This window comes from Vulpes lagopus, chromosome 11 (genome assembly GCF_018345385.1).
Source record: "Vulpes lagopus strain Blue_001 chromosome 11, ASM1834538v1, whole genome shotgun sequence".
Taxonomy (NCBI): Eukaryota; Metazoa; Chordata; class Mammalia; order Carnivora; family Canidae; genus Vulpes; species Vulpes lagopus.
This window is the reverse complement of record NC_054834.1, coordinates 104,715,961-104,728,821: the sequence shown is the minus strand read 5'-3', so window position 1 is coordinate 104,728,821 and position 12,861 is coordinate 104,715,961. Positions and strand designations below refer to the sequence as shown.

General features: G+C 36.2%; 1 protein-coding gene across 5 annotated transcripts in view; it reads left to right on the top strand.

The window, feature by feature from the left end:
* PDE1A (phosphodiesterase 1A) overlaps nucleotides 1-12,861 on the top strand; it is a 320,756-nt gene that overhangs the window by 299,768 nt on the left and 8,127 nt on the right. Inside the window, exon 15 of one of the 5 annotated variants that reach the window (XM_041773638.1) lies at nucleotides 6,693-9,451. The exons of the other annotated variants lie outside the window; for them this stretch is intronic. Coding sequence (XP_041629572.1) covers nucleotides 6,693-6,730 — 38 coding nt within the window. The 3' untranslated portion in view covers nucleotides 6,731-9,451. Of the gene's footprint in view, nucleotides 1-6,692; nucleotides 9,452-12,861 lie in introns of those variants that run through there. 5 annotated transcript variants of the gene reach the window in all.

Here is a 12,861-nt window from a genome sequence, read left to right as displayed (position 1 = left end):
TAAAAAAGCATATGTCAGAACATAGAAAATATAGAAGAGACATGTGTCCGCTTCACTTGTTCATCAAAAGTGCAAATGTCTTCTTGGTAATTTAATGATTTTTGAATACTGGAAAAAAAATTTCCTCAAATCTCTTTGCTATTTACAATGTGTAGCAATTGTAGACACGACACATTTTTAAATTTAATCTCTATCTTTATCATTATCTCCACCACTTTAGGTAACAATGAAACAGTAAATCAAGCTGCAATTCATAAAGTTTGTTGCCATCCATGGTTCAAATATTCCCACATGGCCAGTTTCAAGCTATCAGTATGAAGTCTCTGAACATGGGAGTTGGGAAAGAGATGTGCACATAAGATATTTATATCATACAGATTTGGTGGATGTAATTAACCTCGAGACATAGATAGTGAAAATATGGGTCAAAATAATTAGGAAATACTTTTAAAAATATTTATCACCTTTGCTTTAAATGCAGTCTATTTCATTGTAGCTTCTATAATTTTATTTTTAAGAATGACTAGATTTAGGGACACCTGGGTGGCTCAGAAGTTGAGCGGCTGCCTTTGGCTCAGGGTGTGATCCCGGTTGGGGGATCGAGCCCCACATTGGGCTTCCTGTGAGGAACCTGCTTCTCCCTCTATGTCTTTGCTTCTCTCTGTGTCTCTCAGGAATAAATAAATAAAATCTTTAAAAAAAAAAAAGAATTACTAGATTTAACAACCAACTTATAAAATACCTAAAATGTAACAATCAGGTCCCAAGACCCTTTACAGGGCAGAGGTAGCATATTGTTGCCCATAAGGCTTTATTTGGTCTGTGCTACCTCCTTTATCTTGCAGATTCAATTCCCATTTTCCTTCCTCTCACTCGCTTGCTCTAGGCCAGCTATGCTAAACTCCACATTGTCCTTTTGTTTTCTTTCTTTAAGCACATCAGATTTGTTCCTGCTTTAAGGGCTTTGAACCAGCATCTCTTTGTTAGAAGCACTCTTCCTCCAAGCAACGCGGCTGTCTCCTCTCGGCTTTCCAATCTAGCAACAGTTGTGCCCTGTCAGTGAGGTTGCACATCACTGTCTAACCTTTAAATAATTGGCTTGCTACACTTAATTTTTAGTGTCTGTCTTCCCCCATTCAGAATAAGGCTCATGAGAACAAGGATGTCCGTTTAATCACTGATGTTTCTGGAGCTCCTAGGACAGTGACCGCCACAAAGTAGAGAGAGAGAAATGAGAGAAATGAGAGAAAGGAAAGAAAGAGAAAAGAGGGGAGAGAGAGAAAACCTATCATCTAGGCCAAGAAATATATTATCAGCCCTGGAAGTTCCAAGTGTTTCCCTAATTGTTTCTTTCCTCCCCTAATTGTTTCTTTCCTCTTTCCCTCTCATGATCTAATCACTACTATGAATTTCATGATCTTTTTTTGTTTGTTTGCTTCCTAGCTGTTATTCCTGTTTGTATAACTGCAGACAATACATAGTTTGGCATATTTGGGTGTAAATGATATCATGCAGTACATATTCTTTAATGAACACCTTTCTACTCAATGGCATATTTTCTGAGCTTTATCCACAATGAGGCAAATAGCTGTTATCTGTCTCAGCAGGGAATTTGGGGAATCTTGATAGAAAACATGAGACCAAAAAATGTATCCAAATATCGTACAGATTTTTTTTCTAAAAATCACTAAGTACAAAAACATTAAGTAGTTAAGTCTTTTAAATAGCATATGTATAATACATATCAATTTCCTAGCCCATAAATCAGGTGCACAAATAAAATAACTTGTGTTGTTTTTCTATGACAAAACATCATGTCTAGCTGAAGGCCCCCTGCTACAGTTTGAAGAAAACAGAAGCTCGTAATTCAGATGTTTTCTCTGAAGCAGAGTAAGCCTATTCCAGTTAGAGTTCTTGACCTCCTTTTTTCTTCTTTAAATGCCATCGAGGTTCATAATGTGATGTTACCCTTGGGATAACCACCTTGCTTGACTCCTGTTCTCTCCCTCTCATCTCCCTAGATATACCCTGTCCCATCTGCTTCTTGCTATTATCACCGGCTGCCTCTGACACTTGACCTCCTGTTTTGGCCGCTTGTAGGCCATCAGAGCTTTGCCGTCCCCCTTTTGCTTGATCTCTCATTCTCCTTTTGTCCTAATGCGTCTGAGACCTGATTGTTAAGCATCCCACCCAAACCAACTACATGGCAGGACTTTCCCTCCCAAGTGCCCGTCTCACTCTAGGGTCTGTCTCTGTGCTTTTATCCCATAGATTTCACGTTCTGGACCCATTTTTTTTTCTTCTTTGCCAGCAATCCCTACCAGTCCCTAACAGTGCTCCTAATGATTCTACATCTGCTGCTTAGAGAAAATAAAAACACTGTTTTTAAACAACAAAAACATGTCCACATTACTTTGTATTGAATTACTTTAAAAGATTATGTTTTAAAATATTTGTTCATAAAATGTTTTAGTTATTCCTTCCCATTATCTTTTTAATGAGTCAAAACTCACCATGTAAACAAAATTATAACTTTTAAGCTCCCAGGACTAAATCTTAAGCATCTTTTTGATGAAAATATATGCATACTGTTTAGATTTCAGAAGGGACATTTAAACAGAGGGAAGCAAAGTCTTTCAGTAAAAACTAGAGTTCATTCTTGGGGCATGTGGGTGGCTTAGCCAGTTAAACATATGCCTTAGGCCCAGGTCATGATCCTAGGGTCCTGGGATCGAGCCTGGCTTCCACTCCATGCTCAGTGGGGAGTCTGCTTGTTCCTCTCCCTCTACCCCTCATCCTACTCATGTTCTCTCTCTCTCTCCCCTAAATAGAATCTTAAAAAGAAAAGAAAAAAACTAGTGTCCACTCTCATTTTCTCTCTAATGCAATTAACAGCTTAAATGAGATCTTACTAGTGATTTTTATGTTGTATATTTCAAACTATTACTAAATTACATATTATGCACTTAGTTTATTCCCATTTCCAATTTCATCTCTTTAGCTGACATTCTATATTATCAGTATATTAGATCAGGGGCATGGTAGATAGAATGGAAACATTTGGAAGATCAGAATTATGAAGTTTTAAGAGGTGGTATTCACCGAAGTCACTTAAACCTAGGAGAGCTTACATACAGTTTGAACAGTGAGTATGTGCTTATTCATTCATTTATTGTAAAAGCAGAACTCAATAGTTTTCAACTCTGGCAGCATATTAGCACCTTGGGGGCTATTTTATTTTTTAAAAGTTCAATATGGCTTATCTCCAGTTTACAGAGGTAGTTCAAAATAGAACACTCTTGTGCATTGAAATGAATGCAGCAGACATGGAGGGAGAGAGCAGGAAATTAGTCAGTTTATGGTCAAGACAAGCCAAGTACAGTTTAGAATCTGAGCCAGCTCCACCCTGGCAAGCTGTACTCAAGAAACAGCAGAGTGTACCTTGGTAACGATATCCCTTAAAATATCTATGTCTCGGGTCACACATTTCCTCTGGAATGTTTACCTTCTACTCCTACGAAAGGCAGTGGATTTTCTCTGCCTTAATCCTTGTTCTTTCTTCCTCATGGAATGTACTTCTTAGGTCCCCTCCTCTACTCTGCTTTAAAATCTTACCTATCTTCCCAAACTCCATTAACCTGCTTTCTCCAAAAAGGCTACCCTTTAGTTATATAAGCACAGCTGTCTTATTCATACTCCAGTTGGGATATTTATCACATTCTGACTTGCATTCTCAAAATGGGAAGAGAAAAAATGCGTTCAAAAGGGGCCTACCAAAAGCAGTGTAGGAATGAGTGGAAATGGCGAAGAATTTTAGGCTATGTTTCCAGTTGCACATTGTCTATTGGAGATTCCAGCCTTCCCTTCTGGAGGTGTGCATCACCTCTCCACCTAACAAGAACCACTGTATGTCATGAGATACTGTGATTGGAGTGTGTTGCACTTAATAAAGCCGTGGAGCCTGACAAAAAATTGAGAACTATAACGAAGTCACTACAAAAATACTTACAGAGGCCTTCTATGTGCCAAACAAAAAGCTGATAGGATTTTTGAAGAGCAGAATTCATGGAATATTTATTCCTCTTCAGATCCCTAAGCCAGATTAGAAATTGGTCAGTATTGGGTAGAGGAGAATTGACTCCCATTTTATGGGGGTCTTTATTTTATGAAGGTCTCAATTTAGTGGTGAGCCCTGTAAATGAAATTTATGTTACCCACTATGTTTTATCATATATTTTTGGTTAGCGAAAAGATCTAACAAGAGAAAAGAAACATCTGATATGTAGAAAAAGGGAAAACTAAATGTGGAGGATGTTCCCCCAAAGCCTCTTCTCTTGCACAATATCTATACTTTCCGTGTTTTCAGACACCCAAAACCTACTCACTTGCTCTCATTTTGCTTTGTGCAATATGAGAAATCACTGCAAGGGTTCACAGGAGTTCTGTAGCCTCTGAAAACTCTGCGGGGAACACTGTGACAGTGGAACTTTGGGGAGTAAACGATGGTGGGGAAGAAAGGAGCAGATTGGAGGTAGCGCTGTTGAGCAGAGGTGATGGGAGCAGAATGAGACTGAAGACCTAGGCAGGAAGTAGGGACCAGCTCTCGGAGACAGTTCTCTCTCTCAGGTGCTACTCTTCTCTGACAAATGTAACCAGAATTTCAGGGTAACACACTGCTAACACTAGCCTAGGTTCAAGACTTTGTCATATTCCCCCAATAATTCCAAATTCCAAGGACATTGAAAGCTTTGTTGTCTTAACAATACACCTCCGAGCAAAAGGAAAATTTCTTTGTCACCACTCACCTCTGTTCTTTCTCTAAAGCCTTTTAGTCTCTTATTCCTCTTGATTCACGAACTTAACTCCTCTCTTTTCCCTCTCAGCCAGTAAAAATCCCCTCATTTGTACAGCACGATTTAGCTCTGGCCTCAAATTTAACCCATTCAACAAAGCAAAAGCCTGATTATTTGTCTAAAATGATATCTCTAGTCCTTCATCCATGCCTACACGTGTCTGGGATGATTGTGGTTGGCTTTTAGCATTTTCAACTTCATTAGAATCCCTACAAAAAGCTTTGTTTCCTATTGCCATCAGGACATTTTTTTTTTTTTAAAAATCACTGTACCTACGACCTACCTTCGTAATCAGAAAATCATCATATGAATTACAAATAAGTTACTTTACTTTTTCACATTTTATAATTTATTTGAAGTGTATTGAATACCTAATATTTTAGCCAAACTAGTTTATGTAAATCATATTTTGCTAGAAAACATCATAGGCTCTCTCAACAGGAAACAAAAAGTTTGTAAAAATAGGTCTTGTATCATTGCTTGAAAAATTAAAACACAAAACCACTAGAAATAAAGGAAATATTTGAAACTGATGGGGAAGTATTAAAATATTTAAAAGATCAAATTTACATTATGATTAGCATGACATTTTAATAGACTGCGATAGGTTCACTAATTAAACCTTATATATTGTTATTTATATTTGAACTATCTTAAAATGCAGTATTGACTATTACAGTGTGTATAAGTGATTTTTGAAATCACGTTTGTGTTAATGCTAAATAGGATGCAGAAACCTTTTCTACTAAAGACACGTTTACTTGCCAGGTTGATAGACCGAGCTCTGCCATGGTCTCTATCCTATTGAATCAGGCAACCAAGCCTATGATGCAGGTATTATCACCATTTTACCAATGTGAAAACTGAGGTCTGTGGGGGCAAGTTAGTTACCCAAATCACAGGTTTGCACACATATTGCAAATGAATCTTCCATATTCATTTTCACCGTTTAGTATAATACCCAGAAAATAGCGTCACGGTAGTAGTAAATCCAAAAAGAGAAGACAACTTTGTCCCAAAACTTATCTCAGAGAGCAGTATAATTGCTTCATCAAATCTACTTCTGTTTAATCTCAACACAACTTGATCCCTTGAGCTTTCATATGTGTACATTATATCCCATAGACATTTTTATTTTAAAATGTTGAAAACTATGAATTTGGGAGTGAAATTTTACATTGTTTATGTATCTTCCCATGGATCATTTATACAAACATATATTACAGCAACCTCACAAGGTAGGAATTATAGCCCTGATAAAACTGCAGGTTAGAGAATCAAAATTGTCTAAATCCATACAAGCGGTCTTTGAAAAAGGCAGAGATTTGTACTTGGTTTATCTAAATTCAAATCCAGTGGCCTTCTGGATAGTTTCTAGATCATCTTCTAGAAGTTAGTTGTGAGAAGTTGGTTTATTTACATTTTCTAAATTTTCTCACAGAAGTCTTGTCCAAACTGTTGATGGAGGAACTGTAACAGCAGCAGAATTCAGGGGCAGCTGGGTGGCACAGTCAGTTCAGTTTCTGACTCTTGGTTTGGCTCCAGTTGTAATCTCAGGTTTGTGAGATTGAGCCCCGTCGGGCTCTGTGCTCAGCGCCGAGTCTACTTGTCCCTCTCCCTACCCCTCTGCTCCTCTCCCTACTCTCTCTAAATAAATGAATAAAGTCTTTAAAAAAAAAAAAGTAGGGGCATTTTAAGTGATACTATTCAAGTGTGTGTGAACTCCCCACTTGTATTTACGTGAACAATAAAAGTTGGAAGGAAGGTAGAAGGAGCAGGTTTGCATTCCCTTGTGATTACGGGCTACTTAGTGATGATGAAAAAATGGTTTCCCCGCAGGTCCTGGGACAAGGACAAGAAGAGATCTGTGGTGGTAGGAACACAACTAGGAAGATGTGCTCCTTTCTCAATTTGGAAATGAAGCCGATTTATTCTGGGGCAACTTTCAGATTTTATCCATAGTTGTACATAGTCAGAATATAAGTTATTCCCAGAATTTCCAATGATCCTCTTCCTCCAAGGCATGCCTCTTGTTCTTTCTAATTGGTCAAGGATATTCTGACAGGTGGTCCTTATTGAGTATTACAAATCATTTTTTTTCTTTCTTGAGCACTATTTTATTGTTATGCTTAACAATTTTAGCTGATTTTGTCTTTACCATCATTTAGTTGGATCACTCAGAATTTATAACATATATTGGTTCATACATAAAGTTTATGCTACATTTATATACAAATGAGTAAGTATAAGTAATTCCTGTGGTAAAATTTTCAGTATATATATTTTAGTATGTTTTTTTCAGTGTACAATGTTGTTTTACTTAAAAATGTATGTCTATAACTCTCCTAAACTAAAGATTTAGTCAATATAAAAGTCTTATAATAGTAAAGAAAAGAAATTTAACTTCCAATCAGTTAATAGTTGCTCTGAAACCCAGAGTCAGCCAAAAATGTCCTCCTATACTCTACCATAATGTTTATGAGCTTACCAAATGCTTATGAGTTAAATTACTTATATATATTAAATTATAAAAAGTAGGATGTACTGTGCATGACTATAACTTATGAGATACACACATAAGAAGAAAAGCTTAATGGTTTTTTTGATGCTTTTTCAGTAGATTAAGGAATGATAGAGTGCAGTTGTACCTGAAAGTCAAGTCATAACCTACATAAGGGCATTGATCCTTCTAACTCTGTATTTCTACAAAGAATTCGATATTTTGTTAAGATTATTAAAATACATTAGTAGGAAAAAGACAAAAGAACAGGAAGTATGATTATATTTTTATTTTTGAAATAAGTCATAGATTCCATATTATTGCTTTATATAATATGGTCCTACATCCTAATACTTCTATACTGTTTGTTAGTAGACAATATTAATATCCTTCAAGATAGCTTCTTACTAGATTCTGAGAGTTCCTACTCTAGTTGAAATCAACTAGAAGTCAGCTTCCTGGGCTCATTTAGGCAATCTGGGCTTTTTAGGAAACAAATCAAATGGTGAAAAAATAAGTTAAATTCCAAATAAAAGGGGGGGGGTCATTTCGTGATCATTACTAATGAACACAAAAATCACAAAGAAGTTTTAGGAGCAAAAGTAACATATATTGAAAATTAAGAAAAATATCAATTATATTTATCTTTATAATTTCCACAATAATTCCTATAAACATGGATCATTATAAATTTTAAGTACAATTTAGTATTTCGTAACTTTTAAATAATTTTGTCTCGATATTTTTTAAATAAGCACCTTTTTTTTCAGAAGCAAAAGCCAGTTCATGCAAACGTTAAGTTTTCCTGATCAGTAAACAGCCTTAGGTAAAACTGCATGCATGGTGGCAGCTCCAGTGTGACAAAAAAACTTGAAGATTTCAGTTTACTCACTGGAAATCTACCTGGCTCCATGAGAGAAAGGGAACCAATTTTTGCAGATTGCACAATTGGCATCACTGACCACAAAGGCTACAAATTCCTTGGTTGACCTGATTCAACTGCTGTCGCTACATCAGCATCTTTATTCTTTCAAATATCTGTTTAAATGGCATTTTGTAGCATTTCACTTTACTGAAATAATATGTTGAGTGTCAATAAATTTTCTTTGAGCATCTTATCACTGTGTCATTTCTGCAATAAAGCTTACAGTTTCACGTTGGATGTCCCTTTTCTAAAACATCAAAAAGGCAATGTGACTTTCATAAACTTACTTTCTCCTTTACACTAATTCTACCATTTTTTTTTGAACAACTACTGTAATAGTTCTCAGCCATTAAAAAAAAATAAAAAAGGATTGATAAAAATTCTAAGGGACAGATATCCCTGAAAAATTATTTCTATTATAGTAGAAGTAGAGGGCTGGAGAAAAAATGGCTTCATATACTGTTCAATTGTTGGATTTGAGAATGACTTGTCCCATATATAATTCAGTTTATCAGATTAGCCAAGTTATTTTCCCCCTGAAAAACCTGATTTTTTAAGAGCTGCTCTTATATACCTTCTTTACTGTGATTCCCTAACAGTTGTCTTAATGGTTAATTATAGTGTACTAGTAGGAACACCCCAATAATTAACTAGCTGAGAGTGGCTTGGTGTCTGATACCAAAGAACACATTTTCACAAATGTGTTTTTACTTATTCTTACTCTCTGTCTCCACCTTAGGAAAAATGGCTATCGTTTACCATCGGATTTAACTTCAAAGATAAGGCATAATCTTTCATAGGATAGCTCCCTCATACTAGGGAAAGACAGAAACATAGCAGCTATTAAATAAACTATACCACAGACGGTTGCACAGTGTAGAATGAGGATCTAGAACCCTGGACCTAGACTACCTGTTTAATCCCGGTCCCACCACTTACTTGCTGTGTAACATGGAGCAAGTTATTTAATCTCTCAGTTTCAGTTTGCGGAGTTCTAAAGTGAGGATCATAAAAATTGTGTCTATCTCAAGGGCTGTTGTGAAGATTAGATGAGTCAATACATAAGAAGTATTTAGAATTTAGTGTTTTCCACGGTAATTCTTATTACTCTTCTGGGCTCACATATGTGCCCCCAAACTACATGGAGATCTTCCTTAAGGAGTTATATTATGGAAAAACACTGCTTGGTCACGACAATTTTGGTATGAGATAAAGCAATGGAATATTTCATGAGAAAATGGATCAATTCCATCGATCAAGTGGGCAGATGTATGATGAATGGGTCTTGGCTCTCCTGTCACCTTTCCATTCTTAATGAGTCCAACAGAATTACCTCTAGAGTATCTCTCCAAAAGACATTTTGGATTTTCTCTCAAATCCATCCAGTTTTCTGCAGGAGTGAGTGAAGGAATGGAAATGGCTTATTCTGAATGACGGGATATAGCTGCTCAATTGGTTGAGCTGAAAATGAAGTGTGCTCCTAAATTCTTTCTGTTGAGGATTCCGCCATTTAATATACTTGCCTTTATTTTTTCTTGGCATAGAACCCTTGAGGAAAAAAACCAAATTTTTAGAAAGCATTCTGCAGACCTAAATGCTCTTTAAAAGAAAAGATTTTAGCTCACCCAGTTAGCTTAGTTTATGACAATCCTACTTATTTTCCAAAAGAATATTTTACCGTCTTAGTTTTCATCCCTTAACGTATGCCTAAATTTAGACCAATTACAATCCAAACTCTTGAGTTCTGACTTTACTCCCTCTGAGACTCTTGTTCAGGCTTTAGCTAATATAATGTTCCCTTGTTAACTATAGAAATCTAGGAAATTTGCAGAAATAATGCAATAAAAAAGATTTATAGCTGAAATCTTTTCCTTTCTTTCATATATTTCATTTCTATGAAAAAAATGAAAGTGAATAAAAAATGATTCGAAAGATACCTTCAAGTAGGATTTAATATGTAAGCCTTCAAGAAGAAATGGTGAAAATTGTCAAGAATCTGATGTTCAAACTTCATTTCCATAACCTCTTCGAAGCCCAGTGTAGCCCTATTCTTTGGTAAGACAACTGGTAGCCAGTGATCTTGGAAGTCGACTAGTTTTGATTTGTATCAGGAAACTTTTGTGGAAGTAAGGAGGTATTCAGCAAAAAGACCTACTTAATCGTGTTAACTCATCACTCTAAACAGATTCATTCTGTGTTCCCATATCACCCATCCTGAGCTATGCTTCTATAAAATATGCTGAGCAAGTCTGATGATTAAAGAAAACCCAGAGACTGGTAAGAAATAGAAATCTCATTAAATAAAAGAAGTTCAACAAGAATAAGATAATAGTTTTGATGTTAGTAACGTAGAAATAATAGAGAACTCATGATTTATTTTAAGTAAACTCACCTCCATCATGAGAGTCATCCTGTTATATGAGTATTGATAGATTAGAGACTGTGCCACTCCCCACAATCTTGGCTGAATGTTGTAGATCAATAAAGTGCTGTGTGGCTAATTGCTTAAAGTGCTTTTATTTTAAAGCATGGATTTACCATTTATAAGTGTACTGCAATTGAACAACTTGCATTACGACCAAAAGAAGCAATTTATTCCATTATAACTTTTAAAAACTCTTAAATAGGACCTCTCCGCACATCCCTCAAATAGCCTCTCCTCACAGCCAGCCTAAGCTAGCTAGGGGCATGTACATAGGAGAGAAAATAGCATGGAAGGCATTTTTAGAGAACACTAGCCCTTCCCATCCCAGGTTAAAGGACAGCTAGTTATGTGAGATTGATTTCTATTTTGGCTGAGTTTTGAACTTTAATCAAGATAGCTACCTACTAAGTCCTCTGAGATTTGTGGCCTAAAGCCAAATAAGATGGAAGAAACAATTATTTGTTTGGGGTTTAGTTTTCCCCAATTCAACCAATCTACAAATTTGTCAAACAATCTTTACAGTCTACATCTAAAGGCCCAAATTTTGGATTCTGCATACCATCAATATTTGCCAAATCTGCTTTCCATAGCAGGTACCTACCTGCTGAAAATTATGTATTCAGCTTGATGAAGATTGTAAGTAGTTTTTGTCTCCCTGGGGAAAATGAAAACCAAAAATCAAAGGAGACATACTCTCCTGACTCTTTCTTCTGTAGATGGAAACTCATACAGAAAAAAGTCTCTCCCCTGAAGAATTTTATCATAAACACTAATAATTAGGGAACTTGTGATGTGTGTGGTCTCTAGAAACAATGCATTGTCCTTGTTGTGGATGAATATGCAAGGAAAACAGAGCAATCTGAGATTCCTAACATCTATGGTGCAGTGTTGGCTGTGGTGCTGCAGGGTGGAGAGTCAGAAATCACTGCGACTCCTGGAGTCACAAATCCCTATTATTTCTCCTCCCTGGCATTAGCAAGAAAGCATTTGATTCCTTCTTGCAACCTTTTGCATTGAAATCCCCCTGAGTGGAGGATTTGTGTGGACCTTGGTATCTGAATCCTTCTTAGCCTGTCTGTTTGCTGCCATTCTGTGTAGTAAAACCTACAGTAGAGAGTAGAGTTTTGTTTCTTAGAAAATGCTTCCTACAGTTCTTACTATGAAACCATTCATTCTACTCTGAAGAACTGAATTTTGAATCCTAGTAGCTAGCCAGAGCAGGGAAGATGAAAAATGAAAAATGTCATGTTTACTCTACACTTCTCAAGTTGAAACTTTGCAATCATTTCTCTCCAAGCAACAAGGAATGCTTTCAGCCTTTCAAATCTAATAGAAACTTGCCCCTTTGGGTCAGGGAGTTAGCTCTGGGTGACCAAACTCTTTGGTTTAGTAGTAAAGTGCATGGCTCCAGGGTTGAAGGGCCAGCTCTGCTCCTTAGATGGCATATGACCTTGGGCAATAAAAATTGTTCGAAGGATTAAATGATAAAATATATGAAGCCCTTAGCATAGTGTAAGCATTCTCTAAATGTTAACTACTATTTTTGCTGTTGCTGCTAATAGGGATAATATAAAATTTGTTATTCTGATGCATTAATTTGTATTCTTTCTTACTCAGATCATTCACTACTCATTATTGGTTCAATAAACCAATATATAACAACATGTTCATGTTAGAATACATAATACATATAGACAGTTTTAACAAGAATTGTAAATTGTAATGGCTGTATTATTACAACTTGATGATTTTGTTCCTATTCCACTCTTGTTACTGGTGAGTTCTTTATCAGTATTTTTGCCCACTGTAAAAGTTTCTCTCAAAAATTTTAAGAACCAGTGAATTACTCTTATTCCTCTTTTAGTGAAGTCTATTCTTTTTGCTCTGTTCTGTTCTAATCTAGTCCTAAGTAACAGAATATTAAATCAAAGGTTTAAGCTAAGAGTCTAAGATTTTAGAAAAAAATCCTGTGAGTCAGGAATTTCAAAGAAGATTCAAAGCCAAGTATGAGATGCTTATGATCGTTACCCAACTCAAACAAATGAAAGGGTCAGGTTATTAATGGTTGAAAAAGGATCCGCAAGGAGAATTTCTTTAATGAGCTATCTGCTGTTGGGGAAGGTGTAGAAATGTTTCCCTCTTTACCCCAAATCAAGAG